Raw genomic sequence first — 24247 nt, 5'->3', positions numbered from 1 at the left:
GAGCGGGTAAGCAACAGAACGGGAGAACGTGAGAGAGAGTAAACTAAGAGAGCGAGTGCGAGAGCTTAACTGAAAAACCGGCTTACAGTGCTGAGATCAGCACAGATTTCGGGTGCTCTCAATTAGAATACATGTTAACTTTAGTTATGTATGCATGTTAATGTTAATATCGGTTGATTTAGTTAGCTGGCATTTTCTTTTTGAAAAGGTAAAAGCTAAATGCTCAACCACTGTGCGCTGCTTCTCAACCTGGCGATCGTCGACGCTTCGACTTCGACGCTGGCAGAGACATGCTAGCAGCGAGCGGAGAGCTTTAAATTTGTGTGTCGCAAACTTAAACGCTTTAGTGAGCGAGTGATAGCCAAAGAGGGCACGACTACGTATTCGTAACTATTCCGAACGGTGTCAGTGCTTGATGTGAAGTGAAGTGAGACACAGGCAGAGAGATGCCCTAAGTTCAATATCGTAACCAACTAAATGTAATTCAACAATTAACAACAACAACAGCAACAAAAGTAGTGAACATAAAGAAGTGACGTGCAACCGAAAAACGAAACACACAACCGAAATAAACGTTGAAAGAAGGTGTAATAAAGTGTGAGGTGCAAAGTGAATAAACTGCACACAGAGCTCTCTCTCTCTGTTTCTCACACCCCCGTCGCCGTCGTCATCGCCATCGCCATCGCCATCATCCCGTTCTTCCTTTCCTCCAGCATGTGAAGTCGGAGGAGCGCAGAAACGAAAGAAACAATATTTATGCTCTGAATGTTGGAAGAGCTTACAAAATTTACGTGGCAGGTGTGTAGACCGCTTACTCAGCGCACATTCCACACAATCCACATTCCACACACAAATATTCTAAAGACTTAATCTATATAAGAATGAACATATTATGCGGATTGTATGCAGCGCATAAAACCAAAGGTTGACCTCCCTCCGCCTTCCTACCTCCCTCCCTCCCCCCCCTCACACTATACTGTGTTGAGCAAAGCACCCACAACATGCATAGCGAGCATTTTTTTTGCTGATTATATAAGCCGCAATGGTTGTTTTGTTGACTTTTTTTTAGTTGGGGCCTTGGTTAGTTTTGTGACTCGAGACACACATATGTGGAAAAACTGTATGTTGCCATACAGATAAGATAGCGCATATCTAATAATATCACACAAAACGGCCATAACGTCATATGCTCAAAAAGAAAAACGAAAACCGAAAAACATTTTCTATTTGTTTATATTGTGGTGTTCGTCTCGTGGAGGAGAGCTTGGGTGTTCAGATTCCAGTTGCCAGTTGCCAGTTACGTTCCAGTCCAATTCAATTCCATAATATACGATCCATTGCATGTGCGTACGCATTTTATTGGTTTTCGTTCATTCTGTCTTTTGGCACTGGCATTTGCTCAATAATAAACAAATTATAAATAGGTAACTTAATAAATGTACAGTAAACTAGAAACTAAACAAAACGAACAAACACACACAGCACAGCACGCACATACAAACACACACACAAACATACATACCCACATAAATACATACATATGTACAAATGTATGTGCGAACACAAAAGAGACAAATGAAAAACGCACACAACGCCGAAAGCTTTTTTGTTGTTGTAGTTGTTGCTCTTTTGCTTTTTGCTTACTTTGAGAATATGCTGCATATCTGTGTGTAGTATATTATTTGTGTAGTTGTACATCTGTGTGTCAGGGTGTGTGTGTGTGTGCGTATTTTGTTTACACAAAAATCAAGGTTAAAAGCGCAAAGCGACAACAAGCGTAAAAGGTGGAAGCAAATAAATATATCGCTCAATAAACGAGCAATGATCGAAAAAAATGTCTGTGTACATACTCATACTACTAATACTATTACTCCCATAGCAGTGTGTGTGTGTATGCTGCGGCAGCATTAACCATAAGTACCAAAAATGAGCCATGCGAAGTCTATTAAAGCGTAAAGCGTAGAGCGTCAACTGCTAGTTGAAGCTGAAGCTGAAGCTGAAGAGAGCGTCGTCCACCAGGCAGCGTAAGCTGAGCCCATGCCTTAAACCAGAGCAAAAACAAAAACAACGCCAAAAGAAAAAAGAATCAAAATACGCAAAACAAAAAACAAGAAAGTAAAGCTCAGTAAGAGTCGAAGCTTTCATACTCTTTTGACTTTGCGAGCAACTCTTTTTAAAGAGTTTTAAGTTGTGTTTTGTTTTTTTTTTTATCTTGTCCGAAATGTGCAGTTAAGGTCGAAATACATAAACTTTTAACTGAGACATAAGTCGACTTCAATTGGCCGATGTCAGACTGAAGTTTAACTGCAAGTAATCCGATTAAAATAATATGATTAATTATCAACGAGTAAATTCGCGATTTGCATAGTCTTATGACAATCAATAATGACGTTTTTTTTTTTGTCTCATTTTTGGCATATCTTTTCACATGAACTGACATTGATTCCATTGGATAATCATATTATCTCTGAAAATGGCAGGAAAAATACCAGACAACTGCCTAAGTGTCAAAAAAAGAAGCGTAAATAATTTACACTTTTTATTTATTCCATTATAAGTCAGTGTTGCTATTGTAGACGAGTCCCATAAAATCCCCTTAAATTATTCGCTACTCTATTTTGTTGTCAACCAAAGAAAAAAAAACTCATTAAAAAGATTCGCTTTTAGAAAAAAGCTTCAACTTTTCGTAGAATTATTTTTTGCGAATATTGTTGGCAAACATTTTAAATTTATTAACTTTTTAATGTATGCGGCAACCCGAAAAAATTCTATTCTGTTTTTATTCCAATTAATATAATATAAAAAACATTTGCAATTTATTAACTTTGTTATTTATGCAGCAAACAGCAGATATTCTTTTCTGCTTTTAGTGCAATAAATAAATGTTGAATTAGATTTGTTCTCAGTTCTGAATTGATGAAGTTTCCATGGTTAGACTTGTAGTTCCAAACGTGCTAGAAACTGCAGATGTAAAGCCAGATTCTTGGAGAAAAATGCAGAAGCTGGTTACGTTCAAAACGAGAAATGATAACGCAGTCGGTTCTTTTCATGCAACATGCTGCAAAGTCATAGCGAAAGCAATTATGCCGCTTGCAAGTGTATGGAAATGGTGATCAGAGTGCGCGGAGAGTGAAACACTTGGGATTGAAGTGAAGTGGAGTGGAGTGGAGTGAAGTGAAGAGACTGTGTGTGCCATGGAGTAGAGTGGAGCGGCCACAGAACTGAGAGACGCAAAGTCAAAGCAAAAAGCCATAGCCAAAGTCCAGAGCATAAACGACGAGCCAGCCAGCCAAACAGTCAGCCAGTCAGCCAGTCAGTCGACCAGGCCAGAGTCAGACCTAAAGCTGAGGCTATGTTGTGGCCGGGTTGCAATGCTTGTGTATGTAATTGTGTGTGCCTGTATGTGTGTGTGGGTATGTTGAAACGAGATGACGAGCTTTATTTTCTGCGGTAGCTATAGCAACAACATTGCCTCCACCACCACCGACGCTGCCCCCTTCCCCACCTCTTTGCACTCTTTGCAACACCCGCTCCATCAACGTCCCTTTCAAGTGCTGCTGTTGTTGTTGCCGTTGCTGTTGCTTTTGCTGCTGGCTCATCAAAAAAGCCAAAAGTTGTTGAACGTGAAATTATTGTACGCGAACACGAGTAAATACACTCGCACACACACAAACACACAGACAGACAGACACACACACACACACACACACACACACATGCAAGCAAGCAGAGACCGTCAACTTGGACGTTGTTGCTGCTGTTTTGCATGTGTAGCGTCTCAAGATAAATAACAAAACAGAAGAAGCAGCAGCAGCAGCAGCTGAAGAGAGAGGCAAACAACGCGAATGTGTGCGAGAGAGAAAGAGAGAGAGCAAGCGTGAGGTTGATGGAAAAAATCAGCTAAAACGAAGGCATGAAATAGATGCATCAGATTTCGCATTCAAGTGAAATTTATGGCAATCATAAAGCTTATCTTGCTTTCGAGGTAAAAACTTACAGTTAGCATTGGGTAGCGCCCAAACTCTAGACACATCAGAGGGGAGGGCAAGCCAGGGGGAGCAACAAAAGCGGGGGCTGTTGGCGGCGTCAGCGGGAGTTAAGCTTTGCGAGTACTTAACGCTCTGTCTCGTCTGGGGTTCAACAAAGCTCCATTCTCCATTATGCTCAACTGATCACAGTTGTTGCTGTTGCCGTTGGCGTTAAGCAGGCAAACATAGAGCTCAAGACCCGAGAGCGTACCGAGTGTAGTACGTTCGCTATCAATGTTTAGTCATCTACACAAATATGTGCAAAGAGAGGGCAACGGCGAGCGAAACAGATAGATTGCTTACAGTAGAAAAGAATGTTCTGAGGGGTTTCACATACTCATGAAAAGTATTCATACTTATGAATTCGATACGATATTTGCCGGTAAAGATATTATGTTATTGTACCTTTATTATAGAAAAATACTATTCCATATATTTTCCAAATTTACATTCAATTTTGTCATAAAGAACAGATTAATGAAGAATGAAGTTTAATAAAGTTACATTGTATAAAAGATGAAAGAAAACTTTTTTAAATTGCATTTAAATCAAATATTTCACAAACTTACATAAAAAATCTATAATACAAAACAATTTAATGAAGCACTCAAATGCAATTTGAAGAACATGCATATATAATATAATTTTAGGTAAAAATTACATTTATAAAAGAAAACTATTTATTTTACAACAAGTTCACACTATCTTTAAGACTATTTCCTTCTTTCAAGCTTGAACAGTTTTAAACGTATTATTAATGCTTGGATTTCATAAAGCAAAGAGGAGACCATCTTTCTCTTTCACTATTGTTGAAAAGCACATAAACACACACACTTAGCTGTAAGTACACCGGGTACAAATAGTAATATTAGCTGGAAAAAGCAATGAGCAAATATGTACAATAGATAGTTGGATAGATATATGAGCACACATCGCACATTCTACGCCATGGAGAGATAAGAAAGTTGGTAACTTGACAAACGGGAAGAGCTAGATTAACCAGCAGACACGCTAGAGTTGAAATAGGCCGGAGAGAGAAAGAAAAAGCCAAGCTGGATATATTATATATGTACATACACATATGTGTGTTGTTTTGTACAGAGGCAAGGCAGAAACAAAGAAACACTCGCACTTCCACATAGATTGTAATTCATCTCTTTGGTTTTTGGTTTTTGCCGTTTCTCTTCAATCTGGTGGCTGTAGAATTTGGCAACTCTTTGGCCAGAATTGCGCAGTTCACGTAGCTCCGACACAAAGAAAACCAATTACGATTTGTGCAAGCATATTTTTAATACATTTTATTATCAGTCTCATCCAGGAAGAAATCATGAAATTCTTCTTAATTTCCCATCAAAATTCTTAAACAGTCTTCTTAATTTCCCATAAGCATTTCCAGATAAAAATCATCGTAAACATTATTACTCAGTTGTTGCGACACAAAGAAAATGTATTTTCCTTTTTCTTCTCAGTCTATTTTGGACACTCGTAAATTGTTAATTTAAACAATATCTTTCAAGAACTGTCAGAAAACGTCTTAAAATAGATGCATCATTTTACAAAAGAATTTCCAAATTATGAATACTCGTAAATTGTTAAATTGAACAATATATTTTATCAACCGGCAGAAAGTTTCTTAAAATAGATGCATTAATTTACACAAGAATTTCCAAATTATGTTCAATAAAGATGTTCTCTGAATTCATTCCAAATATTCATTCTTTTATTCTATTGAATTTTCCATACAAAGTTCAAATTTTTCTTTTACTTTTAATGTTGTTTCAAAAACTTTTCAAGAAACTGTCAATAGATAATTTTCAATCTTCAATTTTATCGAACTTTCCATAAGAAGCTACAAATTATTCTTTTCCATAAAATTATATAATATATAATATATTATAATATTTAACTTTAATACAGAATCTTTTCATTTTTGTAATTAATTTTTAATTCCTTCAAATTTTTCTTAAGACGTTCCAAATTATTCATTTCCATGAAATTCTGTATTATTGTTAACTTTTCTTCAAGATCTTTTCAAGAAACTATCAATTATAACTTCGAACATCTTAAACTTTATCTTCATCTTCAATTTTCAATCCTTAGGTCTAACAAATTTTCCATAAAAAGAAGAATCTCCAATCTCTTTTAATAATTTTTGGAATAAACCTTTCTATATCGGAAAAGTTTGCTATAATGTTCAACAAGTTGATTCCAGACACTTTTTATTGTATAGTCTCGATTCTGGAACATAAATCAGAAGATTCTTATAAATATGCAAACTATTCATTGGAATTTTTGTCTATTTATCTTTGCTTCAACGTGCAGACACTTTTATATAGATAAAGTTGTGTATAAATTGCATTCAATTGATGGCGTAAACAATTCATTATGAAGAATTCTATTATTAACTGAAAATTAGCGAATCCAATTCGATTCGATTCGATTCGCTGTTTACACAGTGGAAATTCTTTGGCAAATTGAACCTGACTGTCAAAACACTCGAAGTCGAAGTACATGTGGAGGAATTTCATGTGATAAACGAAAAAACAAAACGAAACGAAGAGTGAATGAACCATCTATGAATCATGTTATATAAGATACGAGACCATATTTCCCCCCCACTTCATAATGGGAGTAGAATTTAAGAACCAGGTTGAATCATCACTTGGGTTGAGGTTGGGGGTGAGTTGATTATATAAATATTTACCTAGCAACTGATGCAGTCGCATGGGTGCATTCAATTGGAAGAATCAAGTGCTGCTGAATAGACTTGGGCTGGAAGAGAAATAAAAGAGAAATAAAAAAGTATAAAGCAGACACTCACTCACTTGTTGTTATTCACATGCACACTCGCTTAAATACCTTATAAAATGCGAAAGCAAGCCATTTATTATGTCGAGCAACGACGACGACGAGATGTTCCCATGCCCATTTCCAAAGCTCATTCAGTGGCAATCGGAAGTGTGGTTGTTCCTCTTCTTCTCGATGGTGATGGTGTTGTTGCCGTTGTTGTTGTTGTTGATTAATTAACAATTCGATTAACAGTTTGATTGATAGTTGCAGTTCGGTTTTGCTTCCTTTCGATGCGCACTCGATTCCCATTCGTTTGCCATTCATTTAAAGCCGCAACTTTTTAAAGGCAACTGTGAAGTGTGGCCTTCGGTTGTTGCAATCCGCTTGCCATAAATTGCAAGCTGTGAATCTGCCTCAGTGACTCGTTTTAGCATTTGATTGAATGAATATGAAAAGCAGCAGCAAAATTGATGCGAGTCCCCAATCTGAGCCAAAACAGAGGCAGCAACAGAAACAGCAACAGCCACAGCAACGACTGTGACTACCTGTGCCTTTTCTCTGCCTGCCTGCCCCATGTGGCAGCAACGTTTATCAGCTTTGGCTTGGCTGCTCCATTCAGGCCACAAAAACAAAAGCAACAGCGATGAAGATGGGGCAGCAACAGCAGCAACAAAAACAGCAAGAACAGCAACAGCAACAACAACCATGGACAAAAAAGCAACACTTTTCAGTTTCGGTTTTGCTTTTGTGGCGTGTGCTCGAGATACGAGATACGAGATACTCTCATCCTCATCACAGTACCGACCGAGTATCTGTATCTCTCATGAGTGAGTGAAATGTGTACCGGGTTGCCGTCGGGTTGCCTCCGGTCATTAAAAACTATTCGCACAAATCCAAAAAAGGTTGCTATTTTTAGCAGTGATACAACAGGCCCGTGTGCCGTGTACGCTCGTTCACAGTCCACCACCGTCGACTGTCCGTTCCCCCCTCCCCTCCGCTACCTTCCCCTCTATTGCCAATCTCCAATGTCTGTGACTTAGTAACGCTTCTCTCAGTGTTTACTGCCCTGTTTTGCACTGCAATTAAATTAATATACAGTTGAGCACTGCTAAAACAAACTTTTAGCTAAGCTCTGGGCATTTTCATAAATCAATTGATTAATTCATAAATTATTAATAACCAAACTAAAGCTTAATCCTTGATAAATATCACAATCTTAGATCGATAAATTTGAATTTAATTTGATGAAAAGTTTACTAACAACTATTTTGTAAATGTTTTGTTGATAACGTAAGCATCACTGTACTGCAAATCAAATTACTAATCGTAATGAGGAAATGTTTACTATTCAGTTAGGTCAATTTGTAATGAACTCACTTGTAAACATATTTCGTTTTATGACTATTTTCATGCAGTGAACAGCAATTTATTACGCAAATATTTAAAACAACATTTTGCAATGTTTAATTTGTATTAAATGCTTTCACACTTAATTGGCTAATTAAAGTCATGCTTTTTTAAATAATATAAAAATAATGAATTAAATCTGTAAACAATCAAATAAACCAAATAACATATTAAAATTAAACTTTATCATTTAATTATCACTTCAATTTTAAAGCTAATGCTCAGTTTTATTCAGAGAACTTTTCTAATTAACATTTGGAATCATTTAATCTCCAAATCGATGTTCCACTGCAGTACGCAGACGCACATTAAACAAGCATTAAATACACATTTATTCTAAGCAATAATTTGTATAGACCGAGGTGTCGTTTATTATAGGAAAGGTTTGACTGTACACGTATTTAAATAAACACATAAAACCGCGTCTGATGTTTTCGTATAGCTGTGGCTCATGCTGCATCTGTATCTGTATTTGTATCTGTGGAATATTGTGACTGGGTCTCGGCTATTAAAATTGAATAAAAAATACAACAAAAATAAAGAATTACGAGGCAACAATGTGGGTTGACAATTCGAAACATTTCATTTTATTTATTTGGATTCTTTAATTTGTTTTCATTTTTCATTGCTTTGCTTTTCTCTCTCTCCACAGATGATATACGACGAAATTCAATTGGTTCTGATTTCGCAATAAAGGAATCACAAGCAAATACATTTTACTCGTAACTGCGATCGCAGTCACTTTCGCGAATTTCAGTCGCTAACAAAAATTTCTGCAGCCGCGCCTTGCCTCCAATCGAATCGCATCGCATCGGATCGTTTCGTCTTGTCAGCCAAGGTCATATCGATTATATCAGCCCAATTTAGACAAAATGTCGACTCCTAGTTATATGGATAACAAATTGAAATTGACTCCCAGTTGGATGACATTTGTCCTGCTACTTACTTGGTTCACCTTCCAGCTGAATATCGCCAGAGCAACGACACGTAAGTCTGCCAAATATTTACCTTTACCTCATTTTGTGTAGCCTTAATTACTTACGAGTATCTCAGCATCTGTATCTGTATTTGCTGATCAGTGCAAACATCGTTATGGGTTAATGATCTTATCAAATTGTATGAGTATTATTATGTAGATTATAATTGTTTGCACCACGCAAAATAAAAGGCCATTGTTCAGCTCAAAGAGTCCACAGGCAGACATCTTGTAAATACGCTCGTTAAGCTGCAGTTGAAGTCCATACAAATTGAGCTGTTCAAATTGAAAGCGAGCGATACGTTATCGGTTATTCACTTTGCCTTTGCATTCCCCTTGATTTTCATGAAAAGCGTAGAAAGTTTTAATTGCGAAATGCGAAATTTCTGCATTTGAATAAAACTAAACTGCAATAATTAAGTGACTTACAATTGCTTTTTACTGCATTTGAATTTAAATTTTAGATTTTATATTTTTCTCCTCTAGCTTTAGTTATGTAAAAGATGGAAACAATTGTGAGAAATTGTCAAGTTATTGAAAATAGACAAAATGCAAGTGTTATAATGCGTCCTTAGGCAATACAACAATAGTTTATGGTTTGACAGGGAATTAGAAATGTGACAAAGCTTTAATTTGTCTTGCGTAAGCAAGTTGCATTCAACGCACGAGTTTTAGTTGTCAAAGAATATTATAAGAAATTGCGAACAATTGTCAAGTTATTTTAAACATATATATACATACATACATATCTATTTGCTTTAAGTACACTTAAGTCTCCTAAAAGCAATAGTTTATCACTTCAAAGGGAATTAGAAATGAGACAAATCTTTAGCTTATAGAACTTTTCTTCATCATTCTGAACATAAGAAAAACTAACTCCATAGAAATAAATCTGTTAATTTCTTAAAATTTTTGACAATGCAATAACAATTTTAAGAGACATTTTAAAAGGGAGAAGTCTATTTTATATTTATATAACTTATTTAAAATTTTAGGTTTATTTTTGACTAGGGATTGGATTAATCTTGGTTGTTGAATGAATAGTATATAAAGCCTATCTCACTGTTGCTTTCGATATTGATAAAATTGGTTTAACGTTTTTATGAAATTTCAAATGAGGCAATGATTTAATTGAAATAACATATTTACAACAATCTTTAGAATCTTAAAGATTTTAGAGAAAAGCTTTGCTAAAGAAAAACTTTCTTTCAAAGTGACATCCTAAAATATAAGATGCGACTAGCAGAGATTAGATTAAGGACATTTTTAATTGTCAACATAACTTATCGTTTTTCTTTTTTTAAATAACTTATTTTATTCAGATAAATCGACACTTGGTGTTCACCTTTCTGTACGCAATGAAGATATTAAATTTAGCCAGGAATTTAAACTAAAGATTATTAAATGAATAGTATTATATCTTACTGTTGTTCTAGTTATCGATAGAATAGGCTTGTCGGGTTTTTCAAGGAATTAGAATTAAGGCAAAGATTTAACTTAAATTGAGCAATCTAAACTTAGTGAAAAACTTTCCTTCCGAAGTTAAATCCTAAAATATAAAATCTGACTAGCAGAGATTAGATAAAGGGCATCTCTAATCGTTACAATCGTTATCGATAATCACTTACCGTATGCGTTAGAGCTTTGCCGCAGTCAGCTGGCAACTCCAATGATGCACTTCTCAGACAGCGACGTGTCTCGAAAGAGAGATGACGATGCCGATGCGTCTGCAAGAGGACCAAAGCGAGGTGCAGGAACAGCGAGAATACAAATATCAAGCCGTAGGCATTGAATTTGGGCTGATCGAGCTTACGCCGTATCCACCAGCGACTGAAGTGCACAAAGTAGGTGAAGAAGCCGTGCAGCACACACTCGATGGGCACAAAGAGGACGAAGATGAACAACTGGCTGCTGTGGAGCGAACAAAGCTTTTGACTTAGCTGCCACAACCGATTGTGCAGTCGCCAGAGACGCCACAGTTCGGAGGCCAGCCACTGCTGCTTGGCGGCCAAGAGACGTCGACGCTGTGGCATGCCCCACATGCTGAGATGCAAGCGATGCGTGTGCACCGCATCCGTCAGTATGTGGTCCAAGAGGAGATTACAATGATGCAACAAGTGGCTTAACAGCAACAGCACAAGCAAATACAACACCAAGCACAGTTGCAATCCCAGCTGGAGGCCATAAAAGAAGACGATAGAGGCAAAGTATCCGCAAAAGCTATGTGCCATCGGATCATGCACCAATATGAACACCGAGTGCACGCCGGAGCCAATGATGGCGAGAGTCAACAGAAAGAGTACGACGCGATGTTGACGTGTGTGGAGCAGCGATTGGGCCGAGTCCCTGAGCCGTCTGTTGTGCAGCAGTTGCAACAGCTGGCGGCGACACGAAAGCAGCTTATTCAGCCACCTGATGTAGCACATCTGATGTGTCGTGTGCATGTAGAGCGTGATGAACGTGGAGACCAACATGAGGGCATAATGCTGTAAGCCAACGAGCAGCAGCAAACGATTCTGTCGAAGGAATTCCATGCGTGTGTAGATCATATGGAAGGCATACGGTGAATAGCAGAGGACAAACACCGCGACGAGGTAGCTATGAAGACGCCAATAGCGGACACTCTGCACCGCAGGCACATCGCCGTCCCCGTTGCGGCTCAGCTGTGGCATTGTGGCAGCCATGAGGCCAAGCAATCGACTCAGCATATAAATGCCACGCAGTGTGGCATTCGTTAGCAGATGCAACAACATCATGCTTGGCAAACTTTATAAAAACTACTGAATGAACCAGCCAGCCAGCCAGTTGTTGCAATAACCTGATTCCTGTGCGTTGCCATAATTGAAATCATGATTACACGCCCACCTGCCAACCGCCTGACCTTGGCCAAGCTATTAGCCTGATTGAATTCCCATTTAGCCAAGGTGTGCACTCAACTAGAAAAAGCTGGCAAACAAAAGGATTGCGAGGCAGCGAAACAAAAGCGTTAAAACAGAGTGAAAATCTACGCTCCTGTTGCAATCTACATCGCCATCGCCATCGCTGTCGCAGTCCTTCAATTAACCCTCTAGACACAGGCTATTAGACGCGACTAAACTAATAAGAGACGTTTGCAGATAAGCGCACAACTTAGTAGCCAGCGAATGGTGTAGATAAAGTAGAGCAAGAAAACAACTTACAGCCACTTTTTATACACTTGAATTTCAATTTACTTTCGCCGCTAAAGTACATTGAGAAGTTTGTACTTAAATTCAACGTTGCAGCTTGCAACATTATTTAACTAAAGTGTAACTACGTTTCTACATGAAAGCTACTGAGGCACTTCGTAAAATTAGCGGCGAGTTCAATGAGTTTTTAATGCGAAATATTACACTTTTCATTTGAGGTAAATCTTTTGTTAGTCTAGCCACTTTTGAAAGTTGAAAAAGCACGTTATATTGCTCTTAAGTTTACTAGCTTAAAGCATGAAAGTCATTTGTAAAAAGTTTATCTTTTATAGAAATTTATTTTATTCTTAATCTCTATTGGAATTACAATGAATAACGAAATTGACGTTTCATAAATATGTACTTTATTTAATTATAAATATTACAATATATGATATTTTGGCGACGCAACATCAAGAAAAAGAAAGGGTCTTTAGTAATATATTTGTACAATATTATGTTAGGTAAGTCTTTTGTTCGTCTAGCCAACTCTGAAAGTTAAAAAAAGCACATTAATTTGCTCTTAAGTTGACCAACTTTTTAAAGTATGGAAGTCATTTGTAAAAACTTAATCCTTCTATAGAAATTTATTGAATTCTTAATCAATACTTACAATTCATAAAAAGAAATTAACATAAAGTTTAAGCATCTTTTTAACTTTACTCCTTAACGTGGCTCTTATTTAATTATAAATATTACAAAAATATCAGATTTGTAGCGAAGCGGTCTTAAGAGAGAGTAACACTAAATAGTATTATTTCTGTAAGATGTTCTTTTTGGTGAATATCTTGTTCATCCAGCAAAACTTTGGATGTTGTAAAGCACATTATATAACTGTAAAGTTTCGCAACTTTTTAAAGTATGAAAGTAGCTTTTAAAAAGTTTTATTTTTTGTGTATGTTAAGGAAATTCTTCCTTTGTTTATATCTTTTGAAATTTATGTTTAATCAGCTCCTTAAGGAAGTTGCAAAAGCGCTAGATGAAATATTTAATGTTAAGGAATCATAAAGCACATTAAATTGCTCTGAGCTTTGGCAGCTTTTTAAAATACGAATGTGATTTGTAAAATCTTGAATTGAAACAACTCTTTAAAGTTTTTGTAAAACAACTCTGCTATAAATGCCTAAATATAATTGAATTTTCAATAATCAGAGTTCATGAAATATGATATTTTAGTAAAATTAAGTGAGTGAAACACTATAATAATATCTCTGTATAAAGTCATATTAAATTTGCGTGCTTATAACTTATGCGTAATCGACAACAAACTTTTTTGTAAATACTCCAACAAAAATAGCACGCTGCGGGCAATTTTAATTAGGTTCAAAGGAATTAAAAAGCATTGAGAAATTCAGTAGAAACTAATTTGCGTTATTCTTGTTTGAATTGAGTTTTGTGTCGAAAACTCTCGCTGATAATCTTAGAAGCGAGCTTCAAACAGCTTTCGCTTATTACATGTCAAACTAAAAGCTTTCAGGTATTTTGGCATTAAGCTCCTCCGCACGCTCCGGGAAGCTGTCGGCATGAGCATGTTTTAAAATCGTGATTCCAATCAGTGTCAGGAGATAAACTAACAATTTAAATTCTTTGCACAATGGTTCGACTCAAGTGGAGGGCGTGGCAGAGTGCAGAGGCATGGGAGAGGGAAACTTTTCCATCGCATACACTGGGAGAAATAAAGAAAAACGTTTGGCTTTCGTCTTTTGTCGCAGTCGCCGTCGTCGTCGTCGTCGTCGTTGCCATCGCAGTCGCAGTCGTTGTATTATTAAAAAAGTTTTCACTTTAAAGAGTTTTTCCCCCTTTTTATTTTTTTTTGTTATATTTTTTTTCGTTTTTCCGTGTTCCATGCAACATAAAATGCAAAACACTCGAGTTCTATATGTACTTTAGCCTTTATGGTAAACTTTCTGCGCTGTTTATAAGTTTCATATAGAGGAGAGGGCAGAGTGAAGAAGAGTGAGAGGGTAAGATGAAAACAAAATACAAAAAATATATATATGTATATAAAAAAAAAAAAAAACACGAACAAGAACAACAAAAAGGCCATGTTGCTGCAACTTTCTATATGCTTTTGTCCTGTTATTGCGGCACTCAGCTTGCCACACTCTTGTAGGCAGCCAAGTGTGCGGTTTTTATCTAGGTTAGGTTATATGACTAGCTTTATCCTCGTTCCATCCTGCACACAGCATCCCGACATCCAACTTCACGCCCGACTCCCTTCGACTGCCTGTCTTTCTAGCTATCTTTCCGTCCGTCTATTTGTCCGTCCGTCTGTCCGTCTGTCTGTCTGTCCGTCCGTCCGCTTGGTTGTCTGGCTGTCTGGCTAGTCTGACAGTTGCTTGACTTTCCACTGTCGCACTCTGAAGGCTAATTCATTCACATTTTACGCTATTTCGCTCAGCAGCAAAAGCAAAAGCAACAGCTTTTTTCGCCTCTCATACCCTGTAATTGGCTGAGACAAAGCGAAAGGTATGCAAGAATAGAAGAATTTTATGTGGCTACTGATTCTAGTTCAAATTTAGTCACTCAACATCACAAAGCTCAAGCAACCCTATGACGTAAACATTTTAAGCCAGTAAACTTATAGCAAAAGCAAACTAAACATTTAATTAGATTAAATACATTTAATACATTTATGCACATCTCTCTTTAGCTGTGAAATTTCTGCAAATTAAATTCTTAGACGAAACTAAACCAATTATAATTTTAGCTTTGTGTTTGCAACTAAAGTATCAATTGCCCAACGGCAAAATAACATTGAACGTTCTGTGAATTTCAAAGGCAAAGTACAAAATATCGACAGTTGAATAGCCGCAAGGAATTTAACGAAAATTGCAAAGGAAGTTGATTAAGAAATTTAAATTGTGTATAATTTTACGTACTTACACTATTTTTGAATATAAAACTAATAGAAAACTAAAGATAGATTTATTTTAATTAGTCAAGGGTAACTTATAGTCGTGCATGCGATAGTTAGTGGAACTTTATGTGTTGTACAAATCTGGCATTAAAAACCAAAGACCTTTGCCTCCTCTCCCTCCGCCTCCCCACCCAGCTGAGCAGACAAGGCGGGCGCTACACTTCAAAGTCAAATTGCGGACTCAATATAGAAATAAAAGCACCGAACAACTGTCCCAACGCTGTCTAAGCCGGTCCGCTGATAAGCAGCGATGATAGAGACCGACTCACACACACACACACACACACAAAATAATAAATATAAAGAAAGAACGAACACAAAAAAAAAAAACTTTAATTAAATAAAGTGTAAGAAGTTTGTTGAAGGCCCTTCAACGCTGTCAACGCGACGAGTCGCCAAGCTGAGCTGGAGGAAAGAGAGGAGGAGGAGAGTCTGACAGGGTGTGGAAGTTAGGAAGTTGTGAAGTGAAAAGTGGGAGCGGAGCGGTGTCGAGGACTTTGACTGCATGAATTTTGTGTATAGATCAAACGAAGTGCAGGAGACAAATGTGGAGAGTGAGAGCAGAAGCTCTTAATTTGTGCATGCGCCGAGATTGTCTCGTATCGTATTCCTTGCGAGTAAATCAAGTCGATTTTATATACAACAAGATATTTGCTTTTGTCTTGTCCGAAGCGTACGAAAAAAAATCACAGCCAAAGACGAAGGCAAAGGGCAAAGTTCATTGTTGCCGCCGAGGAAAACTTCGAAAAATCAAAAAAAATTAAATGAAATGAAAAGAAAAGAAGAAGCGCAAAAGATGGAATGCGAAAAATGAAAACAGCGAGCGAGAAAAGAAATTCCCATTATATGGGCGAGTGAAAATGACAAATTAACTTGAGCTCAAAGGAAGCCGCAAAGTTTCGCAGCTGCCAAACCCAATTGGCAAACAAAAGTGCGGCTGAGTGTAAAGGTAAATTCGAGACTTTAGTGAAAGGTTGCCAACGGGTACAGGTACAAACAGAGACAGAGACAGAGACGGAGACAGTCAGAAACAGTCACTCACAAACACACAACCCCCCCACGGATACACACACATAAACACACACACTCCCGACAAGTTGTCGATTCAATTTGCAGATAATGCTGCGACACGAAGCTGAAGAAAGCGCCGCGACTGAGTTTCGTGTTAATTTCTTAAATGTACATTTCATTTGCACGACAGTGTTAAATCCAAATATTGCAGTTCGAAACTGGAATAGTGTAACAGCACACAAATTGGAATTAGTTCGGATTTATTTGTTGTTGTTGGCTGAACCCCAATTAGGTCGTTAACGAGCTGACATCGAAGCGAAGCTCTGAGAACATGTTTTCTTGGGCATTGCAAACTAATTTTATGCAGCGCTAAAGAACATTATTTTATTGCGATATTATAATTATTATTATGAATGCCAATCTACTTGATCACTATCTGTGTATAGCTCTACAGCTGCTACTCACTTAATATTCATTTTGTGCCACAGTGTTCCTCATAAAAACTTAACAGCCACTAGATTATTGTTAGAAAATGAAATGCAATGTTATCACTAAGAATATAACTGAAATAAAACAGTGGAGAATAATAAAAAGATTTTGGTAAACATGTAAATTAGTGACACAGAGCTGATTATAAACAAATTTGACATATATTTCTAATATAAAGCCAGGCTTAATTGAATATCGATGACGAGACCATTGACAGCAGTTGTAAATAAAAATGAATAGGCGTAAACTTGGGTATACATGAACTTGTAAAAAATTAAATAAAAACCAATCTTGATCATAAGATGTCAGGTTCAAAACTTTCAAACTTCAAACATGTTGCACGGGTTTCTGTGCGTCAGTATCCTAAATGAATCAAATTTATAAGTGTAAAATAAGCCAGCTTGACCCGCCCTTGTTTTGTTTTAATATACATATTTTTATTATTGTTTCGTTGTAACTGAGTTTAGTACTTTCAATATGTCACCACGAAACTATTTTTCGAAACTATAAAGTTTGTAGTTTGTTTTGGAAATGCTTTTATTGTTGTGTATAAAAGCTACAGTCGAGTGTGCTTGACTGTGAGATACCCGCTATCCATTTTGAATAAAAGCAAAATATTCTTGATTGTTAAACCCCGATTGCAGTCTCCTGCTCCTTAAATGAGAAATGTATACAACTTTACCGAGCCCAAGTTGAATCACGTTCGTTTAAAAATAAATATTTAAAAAAAGAAAAAGGATATAACATTATTGTGGCCATGACATTTGCGTCAGAGATTGATCCGGCGTTATCGTAATCTAACATCTGACATCTTTCTTAGTAAAAAGATTCCAAATGGCAAGCTACGGCCACTAATAGTTGATAAAAATTAAGTAAATAATTATTTATTTAAAAATTAAATGTTGAAATGGATAAGTTTACAGTAGAATTCTAGCCTGGATGAACATTCTGCTGAAAGTTTAGCACAGCCAATGTCAAAATTGTATCTGAAGATTATAGGGATGATATTTCAATGGAAGTTAAATAAATCAGGTTGTTAAATGGACAATCATTATATTTAAATCCAATGAAAACAATTTAAAATTCGCGGTTGTTCTGCGGTTTGACATTTGGGGACTTTACCCCAAGATCATTGCGGATGTTGACTGTGGAGATTCCAAAGACTAAGTGAAGCCTAACACACCATATCTTAAAATTTAAAATAGTTTAAGTATGACGGCAGACTATGTTTTGTAAAAAGATGTTTACGCTTATGCTGTACGTTAATTGCTTAGTCCGTGAGTCAACGAAGACAAACAATATTATTGGCTAACTATTCAGGGAACTTAATTATATTTGTCGGTCATAATACAAAAGTATTTACTTACTTACGTATGAATCAGTTATAAACTGATGGCTCCATAATAATAAGTATTTTCTTTCACATTAATCAATTGAAAACTAATACCGAATCATATTTATATCTTTGCAGCGTTGGATTTGGCGCCAATTCCGCTGCCATGTGACGGAATAGTGTGTCCGCCGGATGCGGAAATGCAGTGTCCGGAGGACAGCTCCATAAGGGAGCTGCGTGAAATGAATGTGGATCTCATTGGCACGAATGCAGTCAGCGGCCTCACATCTTTGATGGCCACCACGGAGAGCAGCGCCTTCAACAGCAGCCTGCCCACCGATGATATTCTCTATGCCCAGTGCTGTCTGTCCAAGAAGTGTGTGTGCAAAACGTGCTACATCCGAGACTGCAACACCGACGAGGGTGAAGTTGTGGTCGAACTGGAGCCAGAGGCCATGGACACGCCTGGCCAATGCTGTGGCAACTACGAATGCCAGCAGGAGCCCAATTGCACCGAGGTGCGAGAGACAGAATTCAGTTGGTTGCAGAGCTGTCAGCGCTGCAGCTGCAAGTCGGGCACTAAAATATGCGAACAGAGCTGCGATGAGAGTAATAATGCCATCTGCGAGTCAAAGAATCTGAATACGTTCTTCAAGAACGGCGAGAGCTGGGTGGATGGCTGCTATCACTGCCAGTGCGTCAAGGGCGAGGAGAAGTGCACGATTTCGTTTTGCGGTTCCCTCAACTGTCCCAGCCATCGTCAGGTGATGCTCAAGGACAGCTGTTGTCCCATCTGCTGGCCCAAGGATGCGCCAATGCCCAACTCTGGCAACTATGACGAAGGCTATGGCTATCAGCGTGAGCACGAAGATCCCAAACAACAGCTGGACACGCTGGATACAACCACAGAACTGCCAACAACATCAACAACAACAACCACAATCAGCAGCAGCATTCCCAACCCCTCGACCAGCACCACCATAACTGACCTACAAACCACATCGCCATCACCTTGCCAGCATGACTTTGCCAATGTGGTTGAGGTTGTGCATCCCAAAGTCGATGATCATGTGTATTTCGTGATCATCGGAGTGCTTATAGTAATTATCGCAGTGCTCTATATATACATCAGGCATCTGCTTGCCAAACAACGTTCCTACAGGCCCGTCTCCAACTTTGACGACAAGGTCTAAACAGCAAATGCGAGAAGAGAGATGGAGAGATTTAGCTAAAAAGGAAGATTCTGATTCGCAAAGTTGAAGAGAAAGAATTAGCTAAAATATTAACAAACTAAAATTTTAATATTTTGACAATGTTTAGAAATCTACAAAAAGAAACCTAGGGTAACCAAACTAGATAATAAATTCTACAAAAACAGAAAAAAGAAAGAAAAGTTAAAGGAAATTAGCTAAAAAAGAAAAGGTTAAAAAAAAACTAAATTTAAACACGAAGAAAAGAGAAAAATAATAAGATTAACAGCACAAAAATCGAATGTCAACTGAATCGAAGAAGAAAAAGTGGGTTAAACTTAATTTCAGGCCTATCTATAACATTAAATCTTAACGAGAGTATAGAAAGTTGAGCAGAACTCTAAAAACATTTGGAAAATTAAGCAAAGAAAACGTGAAACTTTGTTTTTGAGTAGTTTTCATCATTATTTTGTTTGTTTGTTTTGTATTTTGTGTAGTTTTTTTTTTTTATTTTATTTTTTGTATCTAAAAAGATCTCATTTTAATTTCACTTTCACTTCCAAGCAGACATCCGCAGACGCAAAAGCAAAGTATTCTTATGAAATTACGCGCAAAGAAAAAGTTACTAATTCTAGCAAAAAACAAAACAAAAAAGAGTTTTAATGCAAGAAGAAGAGAAGAAAAAGGAGAGAAGTAGCTATAGGAGTAGGAGAAGAGAAGGAACATGTTGTATATACATCGGATGATTCCATCATCCCCATCAGCGAACTAGTATTAAGCACACCAATGTTTTATTATATTATGCACGAACTAAAATGCCAAAATATTATTTCATATGACGAACGCGAATAAAAGCAAATTGAAAGAACCGAACTTAATACGAATTGTGAGGTTATGTACGCCACAGAAAGTGAGGTTAGTTTCGAACCAACTAATCAATCGTTCGTTCATAGTTTGTATACTAAGCGATGATAATAAGTTAGCAGCTAAGCTAGAATATCTATGTGATATTTGTTAATAAGTGTATGTTATAAACAAATGCTATAAACAAACAAACAAATCAAAACAATTAAAAGAAGAAGAAGAAGACGAAGTGAAATGAATTGAAGAGAAAACAATCAAAACGAAACTGGCGCGCTATCAAAAGTATTCGCAAATGGATCAATCTACATTAATCAGCTGCTGATCGTTGCCGTTATTGTATACCATAAACATAATTATTCCCCCATAAAATCTAAATAAATAAAAACCAAAAAAATGAAACGAAAATCTGATAAAGCGCATAATATTTATTTTTCTTGTTGGCATCCGAATCTCTCTTTTTATAGGCACTTCGAAGGGTCATCGAATCGTCCAAAATGTGAAAATTACTGCATTCGAATGCGAAAGCGAAACGCACACACACACACACATACACACACTTGCTGTGTTTAATGCTCCAGCTGGGGAAAAATAAACAAGCAGAAATAACATTATTAATCAATCAATACACACAGCAATTAGCAGGAGCTGTCTGTTCTGTGTGTGTGTGTGTGTGTTTGGGGCAACATCGAGTAGCAACAATAAGTCAATTAATGACGCAAAATTATGAATAGCTCATTTTGCCATACAAGTGTATTCCAGCGTTTAAAGTCTTTAAATATATATTTGCACACTTGGAAGCATTTGAAAGACATAAATAATATATGGAAAAATGACGAATGAATAAATAAATAGAGCACGAAACAGACGCTGTGAATAAAATAAAAATGCATCGGTTTTCCACACAAACGAGAGGTGTTGAATGCCTTAAAATATATATATTTGAAAAATAATTCCCAAGAGCATCTGAGCTATTTGCACATATACTATAAGATACTTATAAAAAATGCAAATAGCAATAAAAGCACATATTTTTATGTAGGTTAGAATAATATCAAACAAGTTATAAAAATACACTCGAGAGATGCTAGATACCAAAACAGAGCGGTATTATTATTAAATTAAACCAAATTAATATACTGAATATATTCCAATATATTATTGCATTAAAAATATACCATAGAATGGCTACCAAGATTATAAATTATTCACAATACCGTCTCGATACTTCAATGTCTTTATAAAATATAGAAATAGAAAAGGTTTCAGGCACTTTTATGGAGATTAGAATCACACTGAAAATATAGACTACAAATTTGAATGCTAGCAAACACTTCTTTCATTCAGACTACTCTACTGGCAAACATTTACATTTCACATTTATATCTGCATCACATCATCTAGATGTACATAATATATTATCGACACTTGTGTGTCTTAATTTTGGCAAAGAAACGAATTGAACCCCAAACTTTTAGCTCGTAAATTCGGCAATAAATTCATTCATTACGCATACGCAATGTGTGCCAAATACTTGGGGGGGTTGAATTGAGTAAAATACTGTTGCTGCTAACAGTTGCATACTTCATTCAATCACTGCTCTAAGCATACAATAAATACACACAAATGTTATAAACGAATACTGGATAAGAAATGGATGATCCATATGCACTGTGAGACTTTCACTTGAAACTAAAAACCTTGTGCATTGAATGCCCCCAACTGACAGACTGACAAACATTTGTACCAGCAGACACTTGGATATATTCAACGAGACACAAATGAGTACTCGTATGTTACTCAAAAGATAGCTTTGATAAGTGGCGTCTCCTATTTCAATGCATCAACTGTGTTTTGTGGTTTTTTGTGTGCGCAGGTGAAAAAACCCTCGTAACATTGTCAAGAGTCTAACAAACTAAAGTGGCAAACTAGCAAAGTGGGCGGAGACATCGTTGCCACAAAATGTTTTGACTTGAAAATTTCCCCAGATGCCAAGAGCACAACAACAACACCAACAACAAAGGCGAAAAAAGAACGTAAAAAAAATTTGAAAAGAAAAAAGGTTCCACAACTGAAAGCTGGGCAAATTGTATATGTGCGATTTATATGAAATGATACGATACGATATGATATGCTGAGAGCATAATGTGATGCCATGATATGATTTATAATATGTAATAATTTCAATGCATTGCCAATGCCCCTCAAAATGTTGAAAGTGGGCAACAAGGCAACGCACACGCACAGCACACAAAATACCAAAAACGAAATACCAAATGCGAGCAACTTGGGAAGCATGCCAAGGGTGTGCTCGACTTGAACATACGGGTCACTATTGAGAATTACATTTTTATTTATAATATTGTATGTGAAGACATATTTACACAAAACTAAAATAGGGATTATTCTACAGAAACATACAAATAATAAAGATGGTAAGTAATGGAAAATACTAGAAGGAACAGATTTTACAGACAATCAGAAAAATTACATTTACAGCCACTTTATTATATTATGTATTATGTTTTATCATGAAATTCTAGCTTTAACGATCTGAGCAGACAATAATGAGTGTGAGCTTATTCTGGAATAAACTTTATAACAGTTGTGCTGTCATTTCTAAATTTTGTATACCTAATTATTAAAATCTCAGAGAAATTAGGATGGTTAAGCAAAGTATTCAAAATTTAACACTTTTAGGATTACATATATAATTTTTTCTATATATTTTACTCTAATAAAACATACACTATAAGTTCTTTAATACTTTGAATGATAATATGTTACTTTAGTACTTTTAGAGCTTTCAATATTGCGATATTTACATCAAAATTTTATTGTTTGATACTAGCAATAATTTAATTTCATTTCATCCAATGAATATTTCATTATTTTATACTAACATTAATCCAATTAAAATTTTAACTTAAAAAGTTATTTTTAAAGAATTTTCTACGAGTTAACACTAAATTGAAGTACCCTCTCTACACTTTGTTTACCTGGTATCAATACAAAATACATCAAGGTATCTGGGGAATATAGTGAGGCGATGGGAGGGGGAGGGGAAGACTGGCACACAGCATGGACGCGGGCGTGTGGAGTGTGGGTGTGGGCGTGGCAGCAGCCCTCTGGTTTTGTGGCAGGCAGCTCGCACCTCGACCTACCACACATCAGGGTCTCTTCAAGATGGAAGGCCCAACAATGTCGTACATTTTGCTTAGATTGTTATCAAACACTAAAATGCCATGAATAAAACACATGCCTGTATGTATGCGTATATATATATATGTGTACATATATATATTTATATATGTGTATAAGTATAAGAATAAGCATTTGAGTGGCTGCCCCCCGTTTATCCCCCACTCCCCCCTGTGTCCCTCATGTGTCGCATAGTGATTTACAAATGTCGAGACATTGTGCCGTGTCGCTGAGGCTCGACAAGAAAAGCACACCTAATAAAAATGGTGCTTTCGCTTATAGAAGCGATGGTAGAGGGGAGTAGGAGACGGGGGGAGTAGGCATAAGGACCAATCGCTTCAATTTTGCTGAAAGCAAAGCAAATACCAAGTACGAGAGTCTAAGGCATTGTTACCAAAGGTTACACGTGTAACAGCCAAAGCCAACGAACGATTGCAGCAGGCGACAAAACGACACAAACGTTTTGTTGAGGGATAAGCAAACACAGCTCTTGGGTAAAGCTCTGGGAAATAGTCATAGCTGCGACTACGACGGCAACAGCGATTGCGATTGCGACTGCGACTACGAGTGTGACTCAAGGAAGTCGACTCGACAGCCATAACAACAACCAGCCAACAAATATAACACAAAGCATAACAATAACAAAAGGCATAACACAATAGACTTCAAGAGCCTTGGATGACACTTTGAGTTATTTTGTTGATGCTGTAAAAACACGAGCCGAGCCCCAAAAGATATGCGATGGTAGATTTATTGAGGGTGCAGATAGAGAAAGTCACCCAGCTCAGGCCTCAACAACTACAACAACAACAACAACAACAGGAGCAACAACTGC

At 36.9% G+C, this 24247-nt stretch overlaps 1 protein-coding gene across 1 annotated transcript; it reads left to right on the top strand.

Annotated features, from left to right (window-relative positions):
- The first annotated feature begins 338 nt into the window (after positions 1-338).
- Positions 339-20619, top strand: LOC133841122 (cysteine-rich motor neuron 1 protein). The gene is made up of 3 exons (XM_062273419.1): positions 339-798; positions 8878-9212; positions 18299-20619. The coding sequence occupies exons 2-3, from the start codon at positions 9098-9100 to the stop codon at positions 19351-19353; spliced, it is 1170 nt and encodes a 389-aa protein (XP_062129403.1). The 5' UTR covers positions 339-798; positions 8878-9097; the 3' UTR covers positions 19354-20619.
- The last annotated feature ends 3628 nt before the right edge of the window (positions 20620-24247 follow it).

This window comes from Drosophila sulfurigaster, chromosome 3 (genome assembly GCF_023558435.1).
Source record: "Drosophila sulfurigaster albostrigata strain 15112-1811.04 chromosome 3, ASM2355843v2, whole genome shotgun sequence".
Lineage (NCBI taxonomy): Eukaryota > Metazoa > Arthropoda > Insecta > Diptera > Drosophilidae > Drosophila > Drosophila sulfurigaster.
The sequence above is the reverse complement of the archived record's forward strand: the minus strand, read 5'-3'. Positions and strand labels throughout refer to the sequence as shown.

Coding starts and splice junctions, on each gene's coding strand:
- LOC133841122 (XM_062273419.1), top strand. CDS start 9,098: ATGTCGACTCCTAGTTATATGGATAACAAATTGAAATTGACTCCCAGT. Junction 9,213..18,298: donor TATCGCCAGAGCAACGACAC/GTAAGTCTGCCA, acceptor ATATCTTTGCAG/CGTTGGATTTGGCGCCAATT.